The sequence below is a fragment of the Arabidopsis thaliana genome, chromosome 3 (genome assembly GCF_000001735.4).
Source record: "Arabidopsis thaliana chromosome 3, partial sequence".
NCBI lineage: Eukaryota > Viridiplantae > Streptophyta > Magnoliopsida > Brassicales > Brassicaceae > Arabidopsis > Arabidopsis thaliana.
The window spans coordinates 1232829-1257818 of record NC_003074.8 but is presented as its reverse complement, the minus strand read 5'-3'; the positions used below and the strand labels follow the sequence as shown (position 1 = coordinate 1257818).

Here is a 24990-nt window from a genome sequence, read left to right as displayed (position 1 = left end):
ATTTGAAAGTATAATAGCATACAATTGTAAAACAGTTTATACGTTGACAAAAAGAAAAAAAAAAACACAAGAAATTTCTTCTATATTTGTTTTTTTAATTTCAAAAATTTAGTTAGATGAAAACATATAATACTAATTGGTAGCCTAGAAACGTCCAATTCCGACCGAATACAACTTTTGTTATTGAAATGAGAACAAAACAATGGTATTCAATTGAATAACGTAGGACCCACGTTGCTTTTGGAATAACGTAGGACCCACGTCGCAACTCAAAAATCACAAAATCTTCATCTATCCTTTTTGGCGGCAAAATTTCTTAACGAGGATAATCAAAGAAAACAAAAGGCAAATCGGTCGGTTGGTCCAACAAATGGTCCCAGAGAAAAAGATATTGCCTATGAAAAATGGCTACCACCTTCAACGAGATTGGTCTCATGTATTGTGGTCTGTGGATATTATAATATACCACACAGTCTACACACAATGAAAACGAAGTTAAAATCTCTCTCTACAATATATCATAATTTTGTCCATAACACTATTATATGATATCAACATCTAAAAGTTATATAAATCAGGATTATAATATCAAAAAAATTATATTATTAAAGTTTGGTTTAAATTTTTTTATTAACTTACATGATCAATGGGATCCAAAATCAGTTTACCTCTCACATTGTTTTGGTGCTGAAAAGAAATATATAGATGGGTTTTTAAAAGAAACTTAGGCCCATTTAGGTTGCAAACAAAATAACTCAGGCCCATTTAGATTTACAAAAGGCTCAACCACTAAATTTTTATACCTCACAAGCATAGTGGTCTCTCTCCGTCATTCGCTCTTTACTCGGTCAACGAACCGTTTGAAGACGAACACGTGTCACGTTTTAGTAGGACTTACGAGAAGCGCAACGAGTGCTATATAAATGCCGTTAAGCGTCGTAACGGTTTTCTAATTCCCCGAGAGTAACCAACAACCCAAAGCGATCAAAGAACTTTTCCCGCTAGAGAGAGAGAGAGAAGAAGAAGAAGAAGAAAAGTTACGCAGAGAGACTGAAAGAAGAGTGATCGATCGGAGAAAGATGGCGATGGAAGTAGCAACACCGGCTCCGGCACCAATCCCATCGGAGAGGAACATCGTTCTCGCGCCTGCAACAACAACAACAACCGCCACTGTTGAGACTCACAAGAAGAACAGGATCCAAGTTTCCAACACCAAGAAGCCATTGTTCTTCTACGTTAATCTCGCCAAGGTAATGATCGGAAACCTAAATTCATCACCGGATCTACGGTTTTTCAGATCAACGAGTCTTCCTTTTTCTCAATTTTGACTGATTCTGTTTACTAGAGTTCGAGATTCGCTTGATTTTAAGATTGTAGATTCAGTTAACGAAACATCGTTTTAGTATCTTGAAACGAACAATCAGTATTCGCCTGGATTTTGTTTCCGATCTGTTTTTGGATACTTGTAGTATTGATTCAGGATCGATCTTTATCTATTTGATACTTTGTGTCCACCAAGTGTTTGATTGTATTACTTAGAGAGTAATTGGATCTTTTCGTTGTTTGATGCAGAGGTACATTCAGCAACACAACGAGGTCGAGCTTTCTGCACTTGGAATGGGTATATAGACTCTTTCTTTTACCTTTATCTTTTTTATTTGATCGGTTTCTCATCTTTTGCGTGTATATGTATATAATCATTAATGTGTGTATAGCAATCACAACTGTGGTAACAATCTCTGAGATCTTGAAGAACAATGGACTTGCAACAGAGAAGAGTGAGTCAGATCTCTCCCTTCTTACCATCAATCTTTGAACCTTTCGTTCTATTGAAGAAACTGTTTCATCTCTGGTCTGTGTTGAATTACAGAGGTGCTAACATCGACTGTGGGAATGAAAGATGAGACAAAAGGGAAGATGGTCCAGAAGGCAAAGGCGAGTTTCTTTTTTACTACTTCCTTATACCCTTTTGAAGTTTTATTTATCTCCTTTTGGGTTTGTTATTGTTGCAGATTGAGATAGTGTTGGGCAAGTCAGACAAGTTTGACTCTTTGGTGCCACCTGTGACCAACGGCAAGACTCCGGAGGAGGAAGCCAGTGCAGAGACGGAAGCTTCCGTGGAAGCACAAGAAGAAGTTGCCGCTGCCACCGAGGTCTAGGTTGGAGCCGGTTGAGAGATTTACTGCAGAAGGACTGATTTCTCTTTTACTATGTTTTGTTGGCTTTTGTTTCGTTTGTGACATATCGAACATAATACTCTAGATATGATAGTAATTGTTTGTTTAGCAACAAATAGTATTCTTCACTCTCTGCTTCCATTTAGGATCTTGAACAATATTGATATAAATATTTTTCTCTGATTTTTCTCAACTTTTTTAGTCTTTGTCCTTAAGGCAAAAATAAAGAAAAGAAGTTTTCAAATTAAAATTTGTTTCGTGGAAAGCACTCCCATTTGTGCTAAATAACTGAAGACCAAAACAATGTTGCAACCTTAGCACCAAATTTTTGTAGTTATTATTTGACGACTCTATAATATCAAAATCTTCTATAAGGTGTCCACTATCTGCAAAATCAATGCAATTTCTGTGAAATAACTAAGCTTACATAGTAAAGTCTAATGAGAATAGTATAATGTTAGCCTAAAAAAAAGCAAAGTTAAAAGAAAATTAAAACAGGTATAAATTGAACTAATAATAAATAAATTAATAAGAAAAAAATGTTTGTTCAATGACCTATCCCACTTCCAAATCAATAAAATAGATGTTAAAAAAAAAAGTTATGATAGGCCTTAAAGCAGATCACGGCCCATACGAATGTGACTTTGGATTATAAATATACGGGCTAGCTCAATTTGACAAAACTAGAAGCTGTTAAAATTAGAAGGACTAAAGTGTTAATAAAAGAAAAGTTCACTAGTTGTCGATCTCAACTTTAAGATAATTTTCACCCGCCTCCATTGTTACCGGAATCTCTCTCTTTCTCCGCCGAACTTCTTCGAATCAAGTTTCCGTTTATCACTCTAATATTGTTAAAGTTTCCACTGATACCACGTAATTTCACTGGGTTATCTTTAATCCTAAGTTTAAGCTTTTGGGGCTATAGTTCTTTCTTTTTCATTGTCAATTCTAGGGTTCCTCGCTGGGGTCTATATGTTCGCTGTGTTAATTTAGGGTTTTCACTAGTCCGAAAACGATATTTTCGTGTTTCATTAAGCTTATATTTTTCTTTACTAACTGCCTCTAGTTTATAGATGCTATTTTCTGCAGAATAAGCTTAGGCTAAGTTGATACCTCTTATATGAAGCAGCTATTAGGTGACCTAGAATAATTTGTTAGATTTTGAATTTTGAGCATATTATTGGCGAAGCTGTTACTTTATAGATGCAAATGTTTTAATTCTAGGCGTTATATTTCTTTCTAACACATGCTTTATAACAATAACTTGTTGAAGGAAGTGAAATCTTCAATGAAACTTTAACTGTTTGTATATGTATAACGGGACTAATGTGTGTTATCTGGACTCTGAATTTATGTCAGCGCTCTAGTCATGGCTGAAGCTGAAGATCAGCAAAATTTCGTTGCACACAATGGAGATCAGGTACCAGATCAAGGGTCAGATGAGTTGCATAATGGGTTACCGTACCAGGTTCATGATGAGACCCTTGTTCACCAACCATACGAGGTTGAAGATCCGATTCTTGAACCTCAGCAGTACGAGGTACCAGATCCGACTCTTGAACCACAGCAGTACGAGGTACCAGATCAGACTCTTGAACCTCAGCAGTACGAGGTTGATGATCAGTTAGAGTATCATCAATACCAGTTGCAGGACCAGGCTAATGAAGATGTCCAAGATCATTCGCAAGATGACCTACAATATCAGCCACAAAATCAGGAGCAGTTTCAGTTACAAGACGAGGCTCATGATCAGGCTCAGTATCAGGCGCAAGGTGATGTACAAGATCACAATGGTGATGAAGTGCAAGATAAAGTAGAAGATGAGGAAGGAATTCCTGAGCATCTTGAGTCTCTACAGAAATCAGAGCCTGAAGAAGATGCGACAGTTGGAGGTGAGGAGAAGAGGTGGCCGGGATGGCCCGGAGAGACGGTATTCCGTATGCTGGTTCCTGCACAGAAAGTGGGTAGCATCATTGGTCGCAAAGGTGATGTCATTAAGAAAATAGTTGAGGAGACAAGGGCTCGAATAAAGATTCTCGATGGTCCTCCAGGCACAACAGAAAGAGCTGTGAGTCTCTAAATCCTTTTTTCCCTTTCATGTTATATGAGTTGCAGCTAGTAGTCATATAATGCTCTTGAACTAAAACTAAAATCCTAGTGATAAGAAAACTAATATAGTAGAATACATACACTTTTTGGCTGTATAAGTCACTGATCTAAAGTTTTCAGGCACTAGCTTTTGTTAAAAATGTTAAAAAGCCATGAAATTTTAGTTAAGAGGCAACCCTTTTCATATTCTCCCCTTGACGTTAATAAATATATAAGTAAACGGATAGGAGGAAACTGAACATCCCTTTTAACTCAAAAAAGTTATGAACTTTGTCAGAAAAAGTGTTTTAATGGGGCTGAGTGATATGATCCTGAGCTGCTAAAAAACGTGTTGACGAATGTATAGTGCATCAAGCGAAACCATCTTAGTTAGTAATTATACCTATATGGAATATAGTAACCAGCAGGCCTGCTTATCATTTCCTTCAAGTGAAAGGAGGAAGTTAATCGGCGAAGTTGATAAGATGTGAGTAGGGTTCCCCTTTATTGCTGTGACCACCATGAATCTGTGCAGGTTTTATCTTGCAAGTTTTATGGCAACAATCATCGGTAAGGTCTCAAATATGAAGAACCAAAGCCAGATGGCAAGGATTCAGCCTTGAGCACTACATACACAGTGCTGATAAGTTTATCGAATAGGCAAGATTCTTCTTGTATAAACCTCAGTTCCATGAAGCTCTGCATTCTTTCTGGTAACTTCAGTACCTGGATGATTGATGTCTTGCTGCAGACTTTCTGTAGCATGCAAGGACCTGCTTAACCGGATGTAACAATATGTGGACGATGAGATTATGGTTTAGGCAACAATTAAGTAAAGAGAAATTTTATGTTTGCATGAAAAAGATTCTATGAAGAGGTTTTTTAAGTCTAGAAGGTTGGTAATGGCTGCTATGGCATCTTAAAAGGCGATAACCTAATCACCATGGGTAAAAACTTTAAATGAAGATTATAACAGGAAATAAACATCTAACTGGTCAAAGTGCATTTAAGTCTGTACCTCTTTGGAATTTTCTTTATGATTTGAGAAATATGGCACCAAAATAATAATTGGTATAGATCCTAAGATCGCTGTTTGTGAAATGCTTTAGTCATTTGGTAATGTTCTCTACTTGTTTCCTCTTTGTCGCAGGTTATGGTTTCTGGTAAAGAAGAGCCCGAATCATCTCTACCACCTTCTATGGATGGCCTTCTTAGAGTCCACATGCGGATAGTTGATGGTTTGGATGGTGAAGCTTCTCAAGCCCCTCCGCCTTCAAAGGTGTCAACAAGATTACTAGTCCCAGCATCTCAGGCTGGAAGTTTGATTGGAAAACAGGGAGGAACAGTTAAAGCTATTCAAGAAGCATCCGCTTGTATAGTCAGAGTTCTTGGATCAGGTTCCTTCTCTTCACAATTTACATGCTGAAAAAATTCTTTCTTGCTTTGTGTTTTTGGTTTCAGTTGTGCTATGGACTATTCCCTATTTTCCCCATATTTGTAGAGATAAAGGCCACTATAAGTTTCTATGTTATCTTCATCTGCAAGATTTGCTGAACCATTCAACATCAAATGTTCAGATTGGCTTAGATTCTGAAATAACTTCAACTTTGTTTTGGTGTTTGTTTCGTTTATTCCTTATCCATTGGTAGTTCTAACTGAAATTTGTTATGGTGGAGTTTTGCAGAGGATTTACCTGTTTTTGCTCTTCAAGACGATAGGGTTGTTGAAGTTGTGGGGGAACCAACAAGTGTTCATAGAGCCTTGGAGCTGATTGCGTCACATCTCAGAAAGTTCTTGGTTGATCGTAGCATCATCCCATTCTTTGAAAATCAGGTTATCTTTTGTTCCGTTGTATGTTTAAAAATGTTTCTCATTTGTCTCTATTAACGTTTTTCTTTACTCTGCGTTTTAAACAGATGCAAAAGCCAACTCGCCAAATGGACCATATGCCACCACCACACCAGTCATGGGGTCCTCCTCAAGGTCATGCCCCAAGTGTTGGTGGAGGAGGCTATGGTCACAACCCACCTCCATATATGCAACCACCTCCTAGACATGATAGTTACTATCCTCCTCCTGAGATGCGTCAACCTCCAATGGAGAAACAGCCTCATCAAGGTATATCTGCATATGGTAGAGAGCCTCCTATGAATGTGCACGTATCATCAGCCCCACCAATGGTCGCTCAGGTATTCCGCCAATCTCTGCAACATGTTATGAAGTTGACTGTTCAATCTACTGCAATTTATGTATGTAAAGTAAATCAATGAAAATCTGAGTGGTGTGGGGATTTGTTTGTTTTGCAGCAAGTTACGCAGCAAATGCAGATTCCACTGTCTTATGCTGATGCTGTAATTGGGACGTCGGGTTCAAACATAAGCTACACTAGACGTCTTAGTGGAGCAACAGTAACTATTCAGGAGACCAGGGGAGTACCTGGTGAAATGACTGTTGAGGTTAGCGGAACTGGCTCACAAGTCCAAACTGCCGTGCAGCTTATTCAGGTACCCCTATATTCTCACACCAGATTTCTTAACCATTGTAACCTTTAAACCCTCAAAACCGAGGCAGAAGCTAGTGTTTTTTTATGATGAAATCTGACTGTTGATTGTGTTTTATGACAGAACTTCATGGCTGAAGCTGGAGCGCCGGCACCAGCACAGCCTCAAACTGTAGCACCAGAGCAGCAAGGCTATAACCCATACGCAACACACGGCTCAGTTTACGCAGCGGCTCCAACAAACCCGCCTGGAGGATACGCTACGGATTACAGCTCAGGCTACGGTTACTGATGAAAGATTTTAAGTTTCTTTAGAATGTTTTACTAGTAGTTGCAAGCAAGAGTGGAAACGCTAGATGCCTAATCGAGTATATGTTGTTATTAGCGAGCACTCTGTGTACTGACAATCAATTATTATATCACTTGTTTTGAGACTTCTTCATTTGTGTACTATTCATAACATTGATCTAACCGGAAATCTTCTTTATATTCAAAAAAAGTAAAAAAAAAAAAAATGTATGGTTCATTATCGTGTCCTTCACGATTTTCTCATCCCTTTTTAAGAGAGATTATTAGTCTATGGTAAATCATTGTTTCATAATTTGGTGCTTGAATGAATTTCTGTGTGGGAATTGTTATATGAATCAAAATATAAGTTAAAAAAAGTATAATCACATAATACTTTGTGAATTTCAAACCTAAATAAAATACATTCCAAATGGGAAATTAAATGTGATCTCAGGAATAAAAAGAAAAAGCGTTGCTGCTTAACTGCTCGAGCTGAGCATATAAAATAAGGAAGGAAAGGATTCAACAAACAGGCAATGTAATGTTGTTCTCTAGGTAGTTGCCTGAAATCTAGCAATTGATCAAGAAAGATCGAATTTTATACTACACTGAGCAGAGTTTACCCCTGCGGTTTTTGCTTCTTTTCCGATAACTCACTGGAGTCTGCGGTTTTGTTTCTGTCAGAGAAGTCCACACAAATCAGATCTGTGAATACAATGAAGTACTACTAACATTATCCTAAAACAGCCAAGACACTTACTGGTGAAACATATGTCGTTGCAAATCAAATAGGTGCAGCACAAGTGGTTCTGAAATGTCCGGTCTGGTTACACCGGCTACAATGCACAACCCGCTTCACTCGTCCTCTATCTTCAGCTCTAACCCGTCTTTTCCTCGGCCTACCAGGAGGTCTCAGAGACTTTGGAGGGTTTATAATAGCATCAAGAGCAGCTTTATTCACGTTTGGATCTCCTTCAGAAAGCTCTCTCCAATGACTTTTATCTGGAATCGGATGAATCGTCTGAGAGTATGTCTTCCTATAAGTAGCCACAGTAAAACAGCTCTCAGTGAATCTATGAACATTCTGTCTACAAGAAAGAAGAGCTGCCACGGCGTGTGCACAAGGTAAACCATATAACTGCCAACCCCGACAGAGACAACACCGGTTCCTGATATCCACAATGTTGTTTCCTTCATGAGAAATAACTTCAAACTCCGCTTCATTGGCTCGAAGCACCTGATAGGTTCTTGCAAGCTCAAGAGCCTCGGCTACACGCCGTTCAGCAGTTGGGACGAGTATCGAAGTCCACTGCATACTGGTTTCACGCCGTTCATTGAACCAAGTCATTAGTTGTCTCCTAATGCATTCCATCATCTGAATGATTGGAAGTCCAGATGCTTCAGCGATCCATGAGTTCAGGGATTCGACTATGTTTGCGGTTAAATGTCCAAACCGTTGTCCTTCAAAATATGCGGTAGCCCATAACCGAGGAGGGATTCGCCGGATCCAGTACGCTGCATCTTGAGAAATCTCTTCAATTTCAAGTATTTTGGCTTCAAACTCAATTACTGTTAGAGCTTGAGCAGCTTCCCACAGATAATTAACTAACAGTGTGTTGTTAAACTCCTTGCGGAAGCTTTCGCTCAAATGTCGCATACAAAAGCCGTGAAACGCAGTTGGGAAATTCTGTTCCACACCTTCCACTATTCCCTTTTGTCTATCTGACAAAATCGTGAGTCTCGGCATATTCTCAGTATTGGTTTCAAGAAGATTATGAAGCTCGCACAAAAACCACATCCAATTCTCGTCATTCTCTTCATCTACAATCCCAAACGCCAACGGAAACAAAGCACCATCTCCATCAAATCCAGTAGCGAGAAGCAAAGTACCTAAATACTTGCTTTTCAAATATGTCCTGTCCAATCCAAGAAGCGGTCGACAAGCATTTAGAAACCCATAAATTGAAGCTTGAAACGATATGAAGAGACGCTGGAAGCAATTATCAGCTGGACTTCCATAAACCGAAGCAATGCTTCCCGGATTTGTCCTTTTAACCTGCTCACAATATTGCGGAAGTAACCGATACCCTTCTTCAAAAGATCCGCGCATAGTCGCCATGATTCTTTCTTTACCACGCCAAGCTTGTTTGTACGATAAGGTGATTCCGTGAACCCGGTGTATCTCTTCAAGAATCTCTTTAGGTTTACAGTTCGGATTCTCGCGAAGCCGCTGCTCAACCGAGCTAGCAACCCATTGAACTGAAGCTTGTTGATGACCCAAGTGATTTATTCCTCCACAGCTATGGCTTTCATGGATCGTTCTGATTGTGAAAGTTGGAACCCCGGGGAGCTTTGCAGCGTGAACTCTCCATGGACATCCATCACTCGAACACTTAGCTGTGAAACGAGTTTTGTCAGATTTTATAGTCTGCATTTCGAAATGAAGAGCAATCGCCATATCTCTCAGTGCTCTACGGCAACTCTTCACATCTGGAAACTCTTGTCCAACGGTAAGTTGGTAAGTCATGTCAGCAGTGAGAGCTCGAGCTTGAACCGGAGTGCTAACCATAACCATTTCACCATGCTGATCAATTTCAAGTTCATGACTTGAGTCAACGGCTAATTCCAGATTGTCATCTAGTTCATGGTTTTCCCCAACAACCAACTGATGATTATTATCTGACAATGAGAACTCATGGTTTTGCGATGAAAGAACCAGATCAGGATCAACATCGTCGTGTCCAGGCTTCTGATCAACCGAGATTTCATTCTCGTTCATATAATCGTGATGATGATGATGATGATGATCCTCTCCATCCTGATCTTCACTATTTCCTAAGTCTAGCTCATGATCATCATGAGGATTTCCTAAATCAATTTCATGATGATCATGATCATGATGAGCAAGTCCTAAATCCATATTGTGACCTTGGCCTAGCTCCACATCAACATGGTTTTGACCAAGCCCTAGACTGTGGCTGTGGCCAAGCACCAAAGATTGACCCTGCCCAATACCGATATTACGATTTTGTCCAAGCATCAAATCGCGATTGGCCATTGCTGAAACAATCTTCTTAATTCAAACAACAACAACAACACACTTCTTCAAAACAACCAACTTGTACAAAGAAACTAATTCTCTCTCACATTATCAGTACCTGCATTAACCAAACGCGACAGTAAGATCGAGTAGTCCAACACTAAAACACTAACAAGAGTGATACAAATGAAGTAACAAAGATCCAGAAATAACGAAAGATATTGATAATTGAAAGTGTCACGTGAGCTCCAAATATTGAGACTCCAAGATTGAGACCAAAGCATCAGCGACATAACAGTACGAACTGTAAGAAAGTAAGGATTTTCCGAGATACGATTAAGACTTAGAGAAACAGAAAACGCACGGTCGTCTAGCTTAATCTTGTGCATCGTCAATTTCACTGGACAGTGAATTCCTCAGCGAAAAACAGCAACTTACTCTTTGAGAAAAAACGGAGAATTTGGAGCTACAAAAGCAGAGTAAGAAAAATAAAGTGAGTGAACAAAATCTGATAGAGACGAGAAAATTAAGGAAATGACGACTTTTTCGCGTTGTCCGAATCTCATATCGACACTATCAGATTTAACACTAAAAACCAAATTCGAAATTCAAAAAAAAGTTGTGAGTTAAAAACGAAATCCTTATCAGGATAATAAAGTTTACTCGAAGATCTGAGCTGAACAAAAAACAACTAAGTACAAATGAAGAATTCGTAACAAGAGGAAGGAAAAGAAATCCAAATAAAAATCGAAACTTTAACTTCAGATCGAGAAACTCACTTGAATCAAATTCTGGGTATCAACCAAAACACGAGAAAACTGAAGAAGATCCAAGCACCGATCCAGGAATTAGAAATCTAGGGTTTCGAGTATGAATGAAATGGGAAATGGAAATTGGGGAAGGAGCCGTTAGTGAAGGTGGATGTGATTTTGGCGGGTAAAAAGAAAAAGGGAAAGGAGAGAATCGGGAAGAAGAAATTGGGGGAAGGGGCAAAGACGGAGGAGGAAGGAGAGAAGGGTTGGATTGGGAATTTACAGAAGGGGCAGAAGAGGGAGACATTAGGTTTCCCTTACTCCGATGATGTCCATTTTACACGTTGCCTTCTTCCTCGACAAGGCTATTTATGTCTTTTAGTTCCTTTTTGCTCTCACTCTGCCCTTCGGATTTACTACTATTTACGGACTTGCCCTCTTTGATTTTTTTGAGTCCAGCTACTAAATTGGAAACCACCCCAAGTATTATAAAGCAAAGAAAGGCCCAACTCAACCTATAGATAGTTTTCTCACTCAAACTAATCATTGATTTTGGATTTCATAACTAAACTATACCATTATTTTACCATCAAAATTGACTAATTAAAATTACTTTTGTTAGATATTTGATGTAAATGAACAAAAAATCATTTTTTTTTACTTTTATTATTATTTCTCAGTTATATAAAATTGGTCTCTTTTTGATATTCTGATTTAAAATTTAATATTCTTTTATTTTGATCTTGTAATATATAATTCTATTGAGGTAGGTAATTTTTGTTATATCTTTTTTTTAAAAAAATTCATAAATTTGTAGTTTCACTTTATTCAATTAACAATGCAAATCATTTTAGAATGTGATTCATAAATAAATGTAAATATGAAAATTGTAACTAACAAGTATGGTTCAATTTCAAGGATCAAATCTATCAATAGACACCCAAAGATGTCTGAATCCAAATCAAACGGAGTGATGTGAAGTTGCTGAGGAGCCAAAAAGGGTTTCTGACTTTTTCTATTCGAACATGCTTGGGAGAGGTCTCACCGCCATGAACGCATCAACCATCTGGAACATAAATTTGTCGAATCACTTAGTACAAATGATATTTTGAATCTTGATGATTGACACCAACAAATTTAGTTGATCTTTTTACCTCATCAGTAACAGCAGCTCGAGCCCTGCGGTGTCTCTCCACAATTTCTGTCAACACTTCCGTAAGTCTCTTCTTTACTTCTCCTGTTAGCATTCTTCCTTCTCCATATTCCTGAAACATTATAATCATTGTGTTTTTACTTTTATGAAAAATCCACACAACACATTCTTCCTTCTCTGTATAACAAGCTAGCGACTAAGTGTGATGTTATTATTACCTTTTTAATGTGTTCTAGTTCAGAATCGTCTTCGAGGAAGAAACTCAGATACTTGACGGGTATGTCAACCTATAAAACGTAGAAGGGAGATTACCCCAAAAGAACAATTAAAGCACCAGAACCGATAAGATCAACTATCAAGAATCCGCAACTGATTTAAAATTCTTTCCTAGTCAATTAGTTTATAGCAAGTCCTTCTACATTTCCAGCTGAGTTAGGGGTTAGTTTTTGTTGGCTTGCTAGTACTCTGAGGAACACAATCTAAACAAAGTGAATATTCATTCTTAACTTTCAACCGGATATTACCGCATAAGGAACACAGCTGAGAGTTGCCACTACATAATACAGAATAAGGGACGAAGAGGATACAAGGAATTTGGTACCTCGAGATTTGCTCCAAGTTCTCGGTGCTTCTCAATGGAGTCTTGCCCACCACTAAACGCATATCTGTTTATCTGCATATGAAACCATACCAAGTTTAAATGCTGGACGAAAGTGTCTGAGTTCATTATTAGGACTGGTATTTAATGTTCTGTAACGTGTTTCAGATGCCGTTACACCAGCAAAAGAAAAAAACGAGTGGAAGGACTCGAGTAGCAACCAATCTAGACGATGAATGTGTGTGAAAGCCTACAAGGTTGATGTGGAAACCCAGAATGGCTTGTTATAATAGATGGAAAGAACAAAAAGAATTACAGAATTTACCTTGTTTTTAATGTCCTTTGCGGAATCAGTCACATAGATAGCAGAATTTGGATCACTAGCAGACATTTTTCCATTCTCTCCCTGCGTAAAGTGACCAAGGCAATTAGTTGTGTAAATCAGGAATGTGTAGTGTACTTAAGAAACTACTTGCCTGCAACGCAGGAAAAAATGTTGACTCAATCAGGGCGGGCTTGCTATAGCCTAACCGGGGTGCGACATCACGAGTCATTCTAAAATAAGGATCCTGAACAAAACCAAAAAGAAAGAAAGATTGGTTATAAATACAAATGTGATACATGGAAAACATAAAAGAAACTGATTATGGATGGAAGTATCACATGCTCGCAGTCACAGACATTTTTATACCAATGGGAAGTTATTAATCTTTTAAAAAGGCAAACAGGTTAATATAAAAAGTAAGAAAACAGCACACCTGGTCAATAGCACAAGGAATCAAGCAGCGGAGATTGTCCTTGCCAGGGAACAAATGTGGGAATGAGCTAGGAAAAGATGGAACTGCCTGCAAATATACGGAAAACAATTATACAGTCTATATGCAGTTAGAATACACATAGCCACACCAACAGAACAAACGACATACCTGCACAGGAGGGAAACTGAGTTTCGCGATAGGATCTTCACCGGAAAAGCCAAAGATTCCCATAGCCTAGCAAAGAAGGAGATATACAAATGAAAACCACAAACACAAAGTAGCTATACAACATATCAGCCGCATTGTGCAATTCAAGGAGATAGATAGTAAAGTCACCTTATTAAGTGTAACGCACTTGCCAACCTTCACCATATTTTTATAGAAAGCACTACACACAAAGTTTTTGCATATGATCAGCCAAATATACTGTGATACATCAATCAAAAAAAAAAAAAAAAACGAAGGACAATATATGATCTTACAAATCTTCGCCAAAAAAAAAATAAAAAATTGAGCTACATGCATGTAGACTATATGTACTACCAAGAGCTCTTCAAGCAATATTTTCTACAAAGCAAGAGCGGTGCTAGTTATTTCCATAGAAGATTCGAATGCGACTTACCCGCCAACATAGTCGAAGTCCGAGAAAATGAAGGTCTTTGTTACATCGAATCCACAAGCAATAATATCTTTCGCATTTTCTCTGGCAAGTCTTTGACTTTCCTCCACCGATAAGTTCTTCCATATACTTTTTTCATCATCCGTGAGCTGTATAACAAGGGGAACCTTGAAAGCTTCTTGCAAGTATCTGCAAACCATTTCAAGTATAAAGAGCAAGCACAATCTACCAAATCCGTAAACATGGTAAGACAATACTAGCTCCAGGATCTCACTTACTTGGTAAACATGAAAGGAATCAAATGCCCCAAATGCAATGCTTCTGATGAAGGTCCTCTTCCAGTGTAGAGATAGAACTTGTCTCCTCTCTCATAAGCGTCCAAAATCTCATTGAAATCCCTGTTAAAACCTCACAATTAAAACAAGCAAGACGAGAAATTTCTACACAATTAATTAAAACAGTGAATGTCTAACCGGTGGGCGAAGAAGACACTACGGCGGAGGAACACGTGTGGTTGACGAGAAGTCAGTCTCTGAACACGATCAATCAGTGACTCGTCAAGCCTTTGACATCCAAATTTGTCAATAAGCTTGTCGTAATCGATCTTCCCGCCGTCTTTGGCGGACACTTCCCATGGATTCACCACTTGCTCCGAAGATTCAGCCTCTCTCTCGTCCTTCTTATCCACCTCCATCGCGACGGAAAACAAAAACCTATACAAAAACAGAAGTCAGATTCAAAATCCTATTAGCAAACAAGCTGAATAGAGCTGAATGAAATTGTTATATCCAAGTACCTACGGTTGTTGCCGGTGATAAGACGGCCGTGGATATACGGCGGTGGTTTTGCGACTGGAGATAGTCTTTAGACTGACGAAGAACAAAACGAGGTTTAAGTCATATATTTATTACTATTTGGGAGTCAGAATATTTTATTTTTGTCAATTTTGCCGTCAAGTTTTAGATATACACATTACCCCTTTCTCTCTGGCCCAAAATTAAAACAATTATCGTCATTTATCCCTTTACTTTTAGAGAGAACAAATATCCCCCTCTCGTTAATTTTTTCAATTGTATCACTAATCAAAGTCTTTGACGCCATGATTGCCTTTTTCACTAGAAGTTCATTCATCATCTAAATGCACCGGTCCGGTTTATTGAATATCTTCTTCGTCTTTCTTTCTGATCCGTTAATAATCTTTCCATAGTCTATAAGATGTTATCATAATTTCATAAATTTTCATAATCCAATAGTTGATTAGTTTATGCACTAAAATAGGTGTTAAAAGATTTTAGATATGAAAATCATGTTTTGTGAATTTGAGAAAGAAGAAGAAGGGAGAAGTTTTTGGAGTGTTGTTTAGTGATGGAAGAAAATTCTGATGATGTTTATAACTAAACAAGATATGTCAAGAGATAAAAAAAAAAGAGTGGTGAGTGATGGGACGTTTGATTCTCTCATTGGTCTTTTCATCTCTAAAGGATGCTTCGGTTAGTCAATACAAGACTTGAAGATGCATTAAATCTGAAAAGGCCGGCCTTTGAGTTTTTATGGAGTTCATTTTGTGCTAGCTACATTTTTCAGTACTTGAAATCCCATCCGTTTATGCAATCTCCTAGCCAAAACAGATCATTGAGTTCCAAACAGTTACAAAGTCTTTTTTTCCCCTTTGTTTGATGCTTTGTTGCTTGTTTAGGAAGAAAGTGAATATGTGGCCTAACCGGGGTATTGGTTAGTGATTAAAGGCCTTTGTTGAATACCAATGTTGACGAATGCAAAGTTGAAAAAGGAGTTCAATCTTTTTGTTACACCCCCATTGACTTTATCATTTTCTTTTAATCATTCAAATCATGGTTTCTTTGAAATTGGAGGATATGTTAAATCAACCATGTACTAAATGACTAGAGAAAAGTGAAAAACTGAGAAGGTGAGTGAGTGATCTTTCGTTTCCCTCTGAAAAAATTAAATTTCTGTTTCCTCGAGAAATAAAAACAGATAAAAAAGGGTAAAAAGAAGAGATGCTTTAACACACATAAGTCAAAAACATCTTAAGTCAAATCTAGAAGATCTAACGGTTGAGATTCTATCTCATCATCTTCCTTCTTATCGATTAATATATAAGTATAAAATAATAAAACCCTAAAAGAAAACAAAAAAAAATGCAAAAAGAAAAAATGAAAAAAAATCCCTAACTCTCTCTCTCTAGAAATTCTTATTTTTGTGCGTATCTCTCTAAAAAGGAATGGATCCTAACGAAAGCCACCATCACCACCAACAACAACAGCTCCATCACCTCCACCAACAGCAACAGCAACAGCAGCAGCAGCAACGACTCACTTCTCCTTACTTCCACCACCAACTACAGCACCATCACCACCTTCCAACCACCGTAGCAACCACCGCTTCTACCGGAAACGCCGTTCCATCTTCCAACAATGGGCTTTTCCCTCCGCAGCCTCAGCCACAGCACCAGCCTAATGATGGGTCATCTTCTCTCGCGGTGTACCCTCATTCAGTTCCGTCCTCGGCTGTGACGGCGCCGATGGAGCCGGTAAAGAGGAAGAGGGGTCGACCAAGAAAGTATGTGACGCCGGAACAAGCCCTAGCGGCTAAGAAATTGGCGTCTTCTGCGAGTAGTTCGTCTGCTAAACAGAGGCGAGAGCTTGCTGCTGTTACCGGTGGTACGGTATCGACTAATTCCGGGTCATCCAAGAAATCTCAGCTTGGTTCTGTCGGTGGGTTTAATCTTTTCTTCTTTTGAATCTTATCGTTGGTCAATTTGATATCTAAAGTTTCCAACTTTAAGGTCAATGATTAATCTCCCAATTCTTAAATTTTGATTCTTTAGCTGTTAATTCGTTGGTGTGATTTGAGACGTAAGTGCCTTGAATTAGCATTATGTATAATTTACAGCAGTAGATTTACATCTTGAGTTTCTTAATTACACTGAAGATTGTGTAGTTAGATTCTTGTTTGTATAGTTTATCAATTTGTTTCTTTTTTAGATCCCATTGAGTATCTTTCAAGTGATCCTTTAGTTATATTCTGGAATTTGTGTTATACTCTGAGCTTTACTACAAGTTTTTTGTTGGTGCAGGGAAAACTGGACAATGTTTTACTCCGCATATTGTTAATATAGCTCCTGGCGAGGTATGTCATGTTCTTGTACACTCAAGATCCTTACTTGTAATAGAGATTTGTTGGTGTAGGCACAATATCTATCATTCTTTCAATTCTAAGTCATTCTATTTCTCTTTTTGTTTCATTGATACTAATGCAAATCGAGGAGGATCCTTAATGATTCTAAGTGTTCTCTTTGTGATACTGTCAGGATGTGGTCCAGAAAATTATGATGTTCGCAAACCAAAGCAAGCATGAACTATGCGTTCTTTCTGCATCAGGCACTATCTCTAATGCATCCTTGCGCCAACCGGCTCCATCAGGAGGCAACTTACCATATGAGGTGATTTTCTCTTGCAGTAAAATAGTACTCAGCTTGCTTCTTTGTTGTTTCTTTCCAAAGGGGAGAGGAGGGTTTTTTCTTTCTGATCCTTTCTCTCTATTCTGTGTGATAGAGGAAAATTGATACACAATACAGTTAGCATGTTGATAAAGCAAAGAGATTCTTAATTCAGATACTTTCTTTGAAGTTTGCATATCATTGTTAAACTTGCCTCAAATTTCAAAAAATTTATTCAGGGTCAATACGAGATTCTCTCACTATCTGGATCCTATATCCGAACTGAACAAGGTGGTAAATCCGGCGGCCTTAGCGTTTCTTTATCTGCTTCAGATGGTCAGATCATCGGTGGAGCGATTGGTAGCCATCTCACAGCTGCTGGCCCGGTTCAGGTACAATTCTGTTGTATCATAGTTTCAACTTGCATATATTGAAACATTGTTATTGTTTCCAACCATCTTACACAAAACTGATCATTTCCTAAGATAGGAGGTCTGGCTTTGATTGATCGCCTTAGATTTGTGCAAATGCAGGTGATTCTTGGTACGTTTCAGCTTGATAGAAAGAAGGATGCCGCCGGGAGTGGTGGGAAAGGGGATGCTTCAAACAGTGGAAGTCGGTTAACTTCTCCTGTAAGCTCTGGACAGTTGCTTGGCATGGGTTTCCCTCCTGGTATGGAATCTACGGGAAGAAATCCAATGAGGGGAAACGACGAGCAACATGATCATCATCATCATCAAGCCGGTTTGGGTGGACCTCATCATTTCATGATGCAAGCGCCGCAGGGGATACACATGACACATTCCAGGCCATCTGAATGGCGCGGAGGAGGCAACAGCGGTCATGATGGCAGAGGCGGTGGCGGGTATGATTTGTCAGGTAACAAAAAAGCTCAAAACTTCTCGAAAGATGTCATCTTTCTTCATCAAAGTTCAAACCCTTAAATCCAAACAAGGACAGATTAGAATTGCTATGGAGATTGGTGGAAATTAGTATTTTGTAGAGTTCTAGAAGATTACAGGCTAAAGCTCTTCTCCGTTGTGGCAATGGCTTGAAACGCTGATGGATGTAATCTTGTGCAGGAAGGATAGGACATGAGTCGTCGGAGAATGGAGATTACGAGCAGCAAATACCGGATTAGCAGAGCTTCCAGGAGAAGTGTGTAGAGTTTAGATCCCAAGTAGAGAAACAGAAGGCGAGCAAAGAATCTGAACTGAGAGAGGACTTATTAGACAGAGACTCGTCTGAAGGGTCTTTAATCATAGAAAGAAGTTGCTGAGTGATTGCTTTTGTTCTTCTTCTTGGTACGGTGTATTATATTAACTCCACAACCTTTTTTTTATACTTTCAGTAACGATTCTCCTTCACTTTCAATTTCATTCCTTTTTTTTATACTCTTTTTCTTTTCTTATAATATTTTTTTTGGTTTTTCTTTCGTTTGTTACTAAAAAAGGAAATGCTCTTTTTGTGAAATATATACACTTCGTTTGTTCGGTTTCTACTTATGTTAATTATTCATAACCTATCTTAATTTAGTAAACGGTTCCTATGAGCCGTTACTTGGACCAAAACATTAACTCATTTGACGAAGAACAAAAAAACTCATTTGAGAATTCTGTTTATTTATTCATATTAATATTGATTTAGTTTAAAATTCTTGGTAACTTTATGTCAAGTTGTCAACTTGTAAATTTCTTGATTGATAATGTTGGAATGCTATAACTTATGTGAAGCCAAAAATTACTGTTAAAAATTCTTATCTTTAATGGGAATTTTTTGTTGACATCTAAGCTTAAAGTGAAACACCACCATTTTTATGGACTTGAGCAACTCTCCGGAAATTGCTTAAGCGAAAAGTCTGCTGCTTTTGTCTTAAAAAAACTTTGAATATTGTTGACTCAAGTCTGAAAATCCGCAACTGAAACTCCCGGAAAAGATCTGCCACCACCGGACCAACTCGGTTTCTTCTCTTTTCTAATCACTTCTTCTGTTTCTCCAACTTCTGTGAAAAAGATGTCAGATTGACTCGATTTCGTTGCTACAAATGGAGATGGGTCTTTCTTATTTATCTTACTAGATTCGAGAGGTGTGTTCTTTCTCTATTCTATTGGCTTGAATCTTAGCTTTCGTTTTTCTCTGATTACCTTCCCCTGGAATTTAAAAAAAAAAAACTCAAAGGCGGTTTCTTTTCTCAGTACTACGAATATCGAGGAACATAGATCTTGATTCCTTTGCCTTCTTCTGGGTATGCGTGTTTGGAGTTGTTTAATCTCATTGGTCTCTACGCGTTGTGGAAATCTATGAATACCAAGTCAGTTATGTTTAATTGGTTCATTGGATCTCAACTTGTAGAGAGCCTCAAGATTGTGGCTGGATTTGATTAGGGTTTTAGATAGAGAGATTAAAGATTGGATCAGAAGATGTTAAGATCTTTAGGTCTTGGATTGCTTCTGTTTGCTCTTCTTGCTCTGGTTTCTGGTGATAACGATTACGTGAGCTGTAATTGTGACGACGAAGGTTTCTTAAGTGTCCACACCATCTTAGAATGTCAAAGAGTGAGTGATCTCTTAATAGCCATTGCCTATTTCTCAATACCTCTCGAGCTTCTCTACTTCATTAGCTTCTCCAATGTTCCTTTCAAATGGGTTCTTGTTCAATTCATTGCCTTTATTGTCCTATGTGGAATGACTCATTTGCTTAACGCTTGGACGTATTACGGACCACACTCTTTCCAGCTTATGCTTTGGCTTACCATCTTTAAATTCCTCACGGCGCTTGTCTCGTGTGCCACGGCTATCACGCTCTTGACTTTGATTCCGTTGCTGTTGAAATGGAAAGTTAGAGAGCTTTACTTGAAGCAGAATGTGTTGGAGCTTAATGAAGAGGTTGGATTGATGAAGAGGCAGAAGGAAATGAGTGTGCAGGTGAGAATGCTTACTCGGGAGATCAGGAAATCGCTCGATAAGCATATGATTCTGCGGACTACTCTCGTTGAGCTATCCAAGATTCTTGATTTACAGAACTCTGCTGTTTGGATGCCTAACGAGAACAGAACCGAGATGCATTTGACTCATGAGCTTAGAGCGAATCCGATGAGGAGTTTCAGGGTAATCCCGATTAATGATCCCGATGTTGTTCAGGTTAGGGAGACCAAAGTAGTGACAATTTTGAGGAAAAACTCTGTTCTTGCGGTTGAGAGCAGTGGTTGTGGCGGTTCGGAAGAGTTTGGACCGGTTGCTGCAATTCGGATGCCGATGCTTCACGGATTGAATTTCAAAGGAGGCACTCCCGAGTTTGTGGATACTCCTTATGCTATAATGGTTTTGGTACTTCCGAGTGCGAATTCACGGGTTTGGACCGATAAAGAGATCGAGATAGCGGAAGTTGTTGCTGATCAAGTAGCGGTTGCTATCTCTCATGCCTCAGTTCTTGAAGAATCACAGTTAATGAGAGAAAAACTCGGTATTCAAAACCGAGCTTTACTTCGAGCAAAACAGAACGCGATGATGGCAAGTCAAGCGAGGAACACTTGCCAGAAAGTGATGAGTCATGGAATGAGGAGACCAATGCACACAATTCTTGGTCTACTCTCCATGTTTCAGTCCGAAAGTATGAGTCTTGACCAGAAAATCATCGTTGATGCGCTCATGAAAACAAGCACAGTTCTCTCAGCTTTAATCAACGACGTGATTGACATTTCGCCTAAAGATAACGGGAAATCTGCATTAGAGGTTAAACGGTTCCAGCTACATTCCTTGATAAGAGAAGCCGCTTGTGTTGCTAAATGCTTAAGCGTTTACAAAGGTTACGGTTTTGAGATGGATGTTCAAACGCGGTTGCCTAATTTAGTAGTAGGAGATGAAAAGAGAACGTTTCAGCTTGTGATGTATATGCTTGGGTATATCTTGGATATGACTGATGGAGGCAAAACCGTTACGTTCCGAGTTATCTGTGAAGGTACTGGAACAAGTCAGGACAAGAGCAAAAGAGAAACTGGAATGTGGAAGTCCCATATGTCCGATGATTCCCTCGGTGTGAAATTTGAAGTTGAGATTAATGAGATTCAGAATCCTCCATTGGATGGTTCGGCTATGGCTATGAGACATATTCCGAACAGAAGATATCATAGCAATGGGATTAAGGAAGGCTTGAGCTTAGGCATGTGTAGAAAACTTGCACAGGTTAGTGATCTCATCATGTCTCTGTTTCTGTTTGGTATATAGAGATTCTAATTATAAACAGTGTATTTGATTTGAAATTTGTTTTGCAGATGATGCAAGGAAACATATGGATATCACCTAAATCGCATGGACAAACACAGAGTATGCAATTAGTTCTGAGGTTTCAGACAAGACCATCGATTAGGAGATCAATCTTAGCAGGAAATGCTCCAGAGCTTCAACATCCGAATTCAAATTCCATTCTTCGTGGTCTAAGAATCACTCTAGCAGACGATGATGATGTCAACAGAACCGTGACTAAGAGACTTCTTGAGAAACTCGGCTGCGAAGTAACTGCTGTCTCGTCTGGATTTGAGTGTTTGAATGCGTTGTCAAATGTGGAAATGTCGTATAGAGTTGTGATTTTGGATCTGCAGATGCCGGAGATGGATGGTTTCGAAGTAGCAATGAAGATAAGGAAGTTTTGTGGACATCATTGGCCATTGATTATAGCTTTGACTGCTAGTACTGAAGATCATGTTAGGGAAAGATGTTTGCAAATGGGGATGAATGGTATGATCCAGAAACCGGTTCTTTTGCATGTTATGGCTTCTGAGCTTAGACGGGCTTTGCAGACCGCGAGCGAGTGATTCGAGCTCAGAGAAGGAAGCAGATATCAATGAATCTTGAAAAGCAAAAATCTTGAAACGAAGAAAAGCAGAGTGAGGATTCTTTGAAGATGTGAAGCATAGAGACACCTCTCTGGGGAAATGTTTTTGTTGTTGTTGTTGTCTCGGTTCTACAGTGATGAGAATTGAGTCAGTTTTCTCTATTTAGCCTAGTTTGGAGATTGGTTGGTTCGAAACTATTTATACGTAATGATTTCGCATTTTTAGCGAAAAAATAACATAAGTTTATTAGATTTAATAATAATTAATTTTATAATTTTGTCTTGAGTAAATTCTCTCTGAATATTTATACAATTCTTTTTTTGCATCTCATTATTAAATTCATCATATTTTGTCAAAATTCATCGCTTGTATTCTCTAATCTATTGCTCTAACTTTTTATTCTTTGTTTACTATTTTTTGACATTTTTTATTTAGTTTTACTATTCAGACTGAATGTTTCAAGCATTGTATATTTTGGACATTTCTTTGTCAACCAAAAAGAAATAATATTGTATCAAATCAAATGAAATTTATTAATTATTTATTTTTTGTCAATGTAATTTAGTTAGTATTTTATCAAATGTATTTTTTGTTTGTTTTTTGATATAAACAAAAAGTCTATTTAAAAATACTTTTTTTGACGGCAAAAACTTTATTTGACAGCAAAAACGTTTTTTTCTTAAAGACTAAAGTTTAGACCAGACCACCACACCAAACGTTTGATTGCTAAATGTTAGTATCTATACGAACACCAAAGTTAATGTTATTTAATGCTTTGTGTAGTCTTAAGAACGAACATCACGTAACGCTATAAATTATGTTCGACATATCGATGTTCGAATTTTTTAAAATGTACTTATTTGGATTGGATATTAACAAATACCAAACGACAAAAAATAAATCCCCATTCTAGCTTTAATTCAGTTCTCGTTTCTCTCAAACAATTGACAAAAGAAAATCAGAAGTTTGTAATGGTTATTGGATATCAATTTATTCCTAATTTTCAATCTTTTTTTCTACTATCAATATATTAAGATGTAAAATTAAGAAAAATAAAACTTTTAACAAAAAAATGCATATACGCATTATCAATTTATCATTTGAGTGTTATTTAAAGTGAGGACCATCTACAACGGATATTTATCTTGGGAATTATAAAATTATTCCTTTTTATGTGATAAGCAGTACCTCGGCGTACTACTAATTGTTTTAAAAATCCTTTTATATTGTTTTTTTAGGACCCCTAAGCAATGCTTTTATCTTGTGGTCTTAGTTATACTTTTAATAATGCTCGTTTATGGATTCCTTTTCAAAGTATTATTTGTTAATTGCTCTTGTTAACTTTTGGCTAATTAATTATTATTGTCTTTTGAGTGCGGTTTAGGGCTTCCTTTTTGATAAAATATCACAAGAAAATTATGATTTGATCTTTCTACACAACACTTTTTCAAATTTCTAGTTTTTCAAATTACTTAAATTACAATTTAAAAACCTGAAAATCAGGTTTGATTATTTGATAATTATCTTTATTTTATTTAAATTGAGTTAACTCAATCATTAGAAGAAAGTGCTAACTTTGTTGGACTTAGATATGAATATTGCTCTATGTATGCCTAAAGATTAATTTATATATGTAAATTTTCGTCACACCTTAATAGCAACGACTAGTTTTCGGAATAGATAAATATAAGAAATTCAAAAGATAAGTCTATTATATTTTGTTGTTTATCTGCTTGACTACTTGGATCTAGATAAATTATTTTTCAAATCATACATTTGCAAAGGGGACTAATTTATGTGAGTAATTCAAAATTCAAAAGCACTCTAATCATAAATCATTTTAAGTATTATGCATTTCTGCTCGAGAAAGTACGGATATTAAACAAACAATTACCATGTCCATTAGGGTTTGCGTTTTGCAAGAGGAACCCATGTGGTACCATGTGAAATGGTCCTCTATTGGCATACCTTTGTTTATGATTATTAATTAAAAGATGGTCAAGAAAGCCTAGAAAATTGGTAAAATGACGACACTTATTAAGAAGACCAACAAGAGGTAATATATATATATATTTGGTATAATAGTTGCATTGGACTATTTTCCCCTGGTATATATATTAGCTGCATTGGTTTGGCAGTTTGCCATATATTTTTTTTGTAGTTGATTGTTTTGTTATATTATTTGAGGTTGACTATCGCTTATTTGTTATTTGACCGTTGCAGATTCACAAAATCATTATAATTCAATAGTAGTTAATTAGGTTTCAATCCGATCATTGATTTTCCGAAAGACACTGCATATATATACATGTTAAATATTTTATATTATCATTTGAAATAAAAGAACTTAAAAATAAATTAGGGTAACTTATCAGGAATAGATCTTAAAAAAAAACAATTATTCATTATCTCTTTGTGTGTTAATCGAATATTTTAATCTGAATTTGCATGAATTACATGTATATGTATGTATTCTCTAAAAATAGTGGAGCTGATGTAGGGATGATTTCGCAAATGCTATTTTATGCACCAAAAGATCATAAAATTCCTTGTATATATATTTGGATTCGAACCAACTTCCCGGAATCGGAGTGAATTTATTTTTTCTTTTCTTTTTTGAGTGAATTTACCTTTCTTGCTAAATATTGATATTTTTTAGTGATGTACATTGCTTAAACAATGTCGCTCTTAATTAACCGAGTTAGAATCCGATTGTTTTGTTCAGA

At 37.5% G+C, this 24990-nt stretch overlaps 5 protein-coding genes and 1 pseudogene across 13 annotated transcripts; 4 read left to right on the top strand and 2 right to left on the bottom strand.

Annotated features, from left to right (window-relative positions):
* Positions 1-801: 801 nt before the first annotated feature.
* Positions 802-2421, top strand: DAN1 (Alba DNA/RNA-binding protein). The gene is made up of 5 exons (NM_111334.6): positions 802-1250; positions 1573-1621; positions 1716-1778; positions 1871-1935; positions 2013-2421. The coding sequence occupies exons 1-5, from the start codon at positions 1080-1082 to the stop codon at positions 2157-2159; spliced, it is 495 nt and encodes a 164-aa protein (NP_187113.1). The 5' UTR covers positions 802-1079; the 3' UTR covers positions 2160-2421.
* A 413-nt stretch (positions 2422-2834) lies between these two features.
* Positions 2835-7266, top strand: FLK (RNA-binding KH domain-containing protein). Of its 4 annotated transcripts, NM_001337537.1 has the most exons (8): positions 2863-3050; positions 3537-3717; positions 3790-4245; positions 5416-5662; positions 5950-6098; positions 6182-6454; positions 6572-6769; positions 6890-7266. In NM_001337537.1, exons 2-8 carry the CDS (start codon positions 3547-3549, stop codon positions 7055-7057), a joined length of 1662 nt encoding a protein of 553 aa, NP_001325773.1. In that variant the 5' UTR covers positions 2863-3050; positions 3537-3546; the 3' UTR covers positions 7058-7266. The 4 variants fall into 4 exon arrangements, with proteins under 4 accessions (NP_187112.1, NP_001325772.1, NP_001325773.1 ...); NM_111333.5 differs by having other exon boundaries at positions 2835-3050; positions 3537-4245; NM_001337536.1 differs by having other exon boundaries at positions 2863-3717.
* A 157-nt stretch (positions 7267-7423) lies between these two features.
* Positions 7424-11150, bottom strand: MUG1 (annotated as a pseudogene; the record flags this gene model as incomplete). Its single annotated transcript has 1 exon — positions 7424-11150.
* Positions 11151-11607: 457 nt separating this feature from the next.
* On the bottom strand, positions 11608-14890 carry AT3G04600 (Nucleotidylyl transferase superfamily protein). Of its 3 annotated transcripts, none has more exons than NM_111331.5 (13): positions 14770-14890; positions 14447-14686; positions 14252-14371; positions 13977-14162; positions 13691-13742; positions 13523-13588; positions 13355-13441; positions 13073-13165; positions 12922-13002; positions 12600-12671; positions 12217-12285; positions 12000-12110; positions 11608-11911 (listed from the first exon to the last, which is right to left on the bottom strand). In NM_111331.5, exons 2-13 carry the CDS (start codon positions 14665-14667, stop codon positions 11861-11863), a joined length of 1209 nt encoding a protein of 402 aa, NP_187110.1. In that variant the 5' UTR covers positions 14668-14686; positions 14770-14890; the 3' UTR covers positions 11608-11860. The 3 variants fall into 3 exon arrangements, with proteins under 3 accessions (NP_187110.1, NP_974219.1, NP_001078104.1); NM_202490.2 differs by having other exon boundaries at positions 12922-12998; positions 13069-13165; positions 14770-14846; NM_001084635.1 differs by having other exon boundaries at positions 14774-14841.
* A 1124-nt stretch (positions 14891-16014) lies between these two features.
* Positions 16015-18966, top strand: AT3G04590 (AT hook motif DNA-binding family protein). 2 transcript variants are annotated; one of them, NM_111330.5, is made up of 6 exons: positions 16015-16708; positions 17071-17123; positions 17305-17436; positions 17673-17825; positions 17967-18312; positions 18516-18966. In NM_111330.5, the coding sequence occupies exons 1-6, from the start codon at positions 16216-16218 to the stop codon at positions 18572-18574; spliced, it is 1236 nt and encodes a 411-aa protein (NP_187109.2). In that variant the 5' UTR covers positions 16015-16215; the 3' UTR covers positions 18575-18966. The 2 variants fall into 2 exon arrangements, with proteins under 2 accessions (NP_187109.2, NP_850512.2); NM_180181.4 differs by having other exon boundaries at positions 16129-16708; positions 17967-18048; positions 18590-18966.
* Positions 18967-19188: 222 nt separating this feature from the next.
* Positions 19189-22610, top strand: EIN4 (Signal transduction histidine kinase, hybrid-type, ethylene sensor). Of its 2 annotated transcripts, NM_202489.2 has the most exons (3): positions 19189-19519; positions 19629-21614; positions 21704-22565. In NM_202489.2, exons 2-3 carry the CDS (start codon positions 19854-19856, stop codon positions 22241-22243), a joined length of 2301 nt encoding a protein of 766 aa, NP_974218.1. In that variant the 5' UTR covers positions 19189-19519; positions 19629-19853; the 3' UTR covers positions 22244-22565. The 2 variants fall into 2 exon arrangements, with proteins under 2 accessions (NP_974218.1, NP_187108.1); NM_111329.4 differs by having other exon boundaries at positions 19203-21614; positions 21704-22610.
* Positions 22611-24990: the final 2380 nt, after the last annotated feature.

Excerpts from the sequence above, each read along its gene's own strand:
- FLK (NM_111333.5), top strand. The coding sequence starts at position 3,547 with ATGGCTGAAGCTGAAGATCAGCAAAATTTCGTTGCACACAATGGAGAT. Across the intron at positions 6,099-6,181 it reads TCCCATTCTTTGAAAATCAG|ATGCAAAAGCCAACTCGCCA; the intron begins GTTATCTTTTGT and ends CGTTTTAAACAG. Across the intron at positions 6,455-6,571 it reads CCCCACCAATGGTCGCTCAG|CAAGTTACGCAGCAAATGCA; the intron begins GTATTCCGCCAA and ends TTTGTTTTGCAG.
- DAN1 (NM_111334.6), top strand. The coding sequence starts at position 1,080 with ATGGCGATGGAAGTAGCAACACCGGCTCCGGCACCAATCCCATCGGAG. Across the intron at positions 1,251-1,572 it reads TCTACGTTAATCTCGCCAAG|AGGTACATTCAGCAACACAA; the intron begins GTAATGATCGGA and ends TGTTTGATGCAG. Across the intron at positions 1,622-1,715 it reads GCTTTCTGCACTTGGAATGG|CAATCACAACTGTGGTAACA; the intron begins GTATATAGACTC and ends ATGTGTGTATAG.
- EIN4 (NM_111329.4), top strand. The coding sequence starts at position 19,854 with ATGTTAAGATCTTTAGGTCTTGGATTGCTTCTGTTTGCTCTTCTTGCT. Across the intron at positions 21,615-21,703 it reads TGTGTAGAAAACTTGCACAG|ATGATGCAAGGAAACATATG; the intron begins GTTAGTGATCTC and ends TTTGTTTTGCAG.
- AT3G04590 (NM_111330.5), top strand. The coding sequence starts at position 16,216 with ATGGATCCTAACGAAAGCCACCATCACCACCAACAACAACAGCTCCAT. Across the intron at positions 17,124-17,304 it reads TTAATATAGCTCCTGGCGAG|GATGTGGTCCAGAAAATTAT; the intron begins GTATGTCATGTT and ends TGATACTGTCAG. Across the intron at positions 18,313-18,515 it reads TGGCGGGTATGATTTGTCAG|GAAGGATAGGACATGAGTCG; the intron begins GTAACAAAAAAG and ends AATCTTGTGCAG.
- AT3G04600 (NM_111331.5), bottom strand. The coding sequence starts at position 14,667 with ATGGAGGTGGATAAGAAGGACGAGAGAGAGGCTGAATCTTCGGAGCAA. Across the intron at positions 13,442-13,522 it reads TCAGTTTCCCTCCTGTGCAG|GCAGTTCCATCTTTTCCTAG; the intron begins GTATGTCGTTTG and ends GTATATTTGCAG. Across the intron at positions 13,003-13,072 it reads CATTTTTTCCTGCGTTGCAG|GGAGAGAATGGAAAAATGTC; the intron begins GCAAGTAGTTTC and ends CACTTTACGCAG.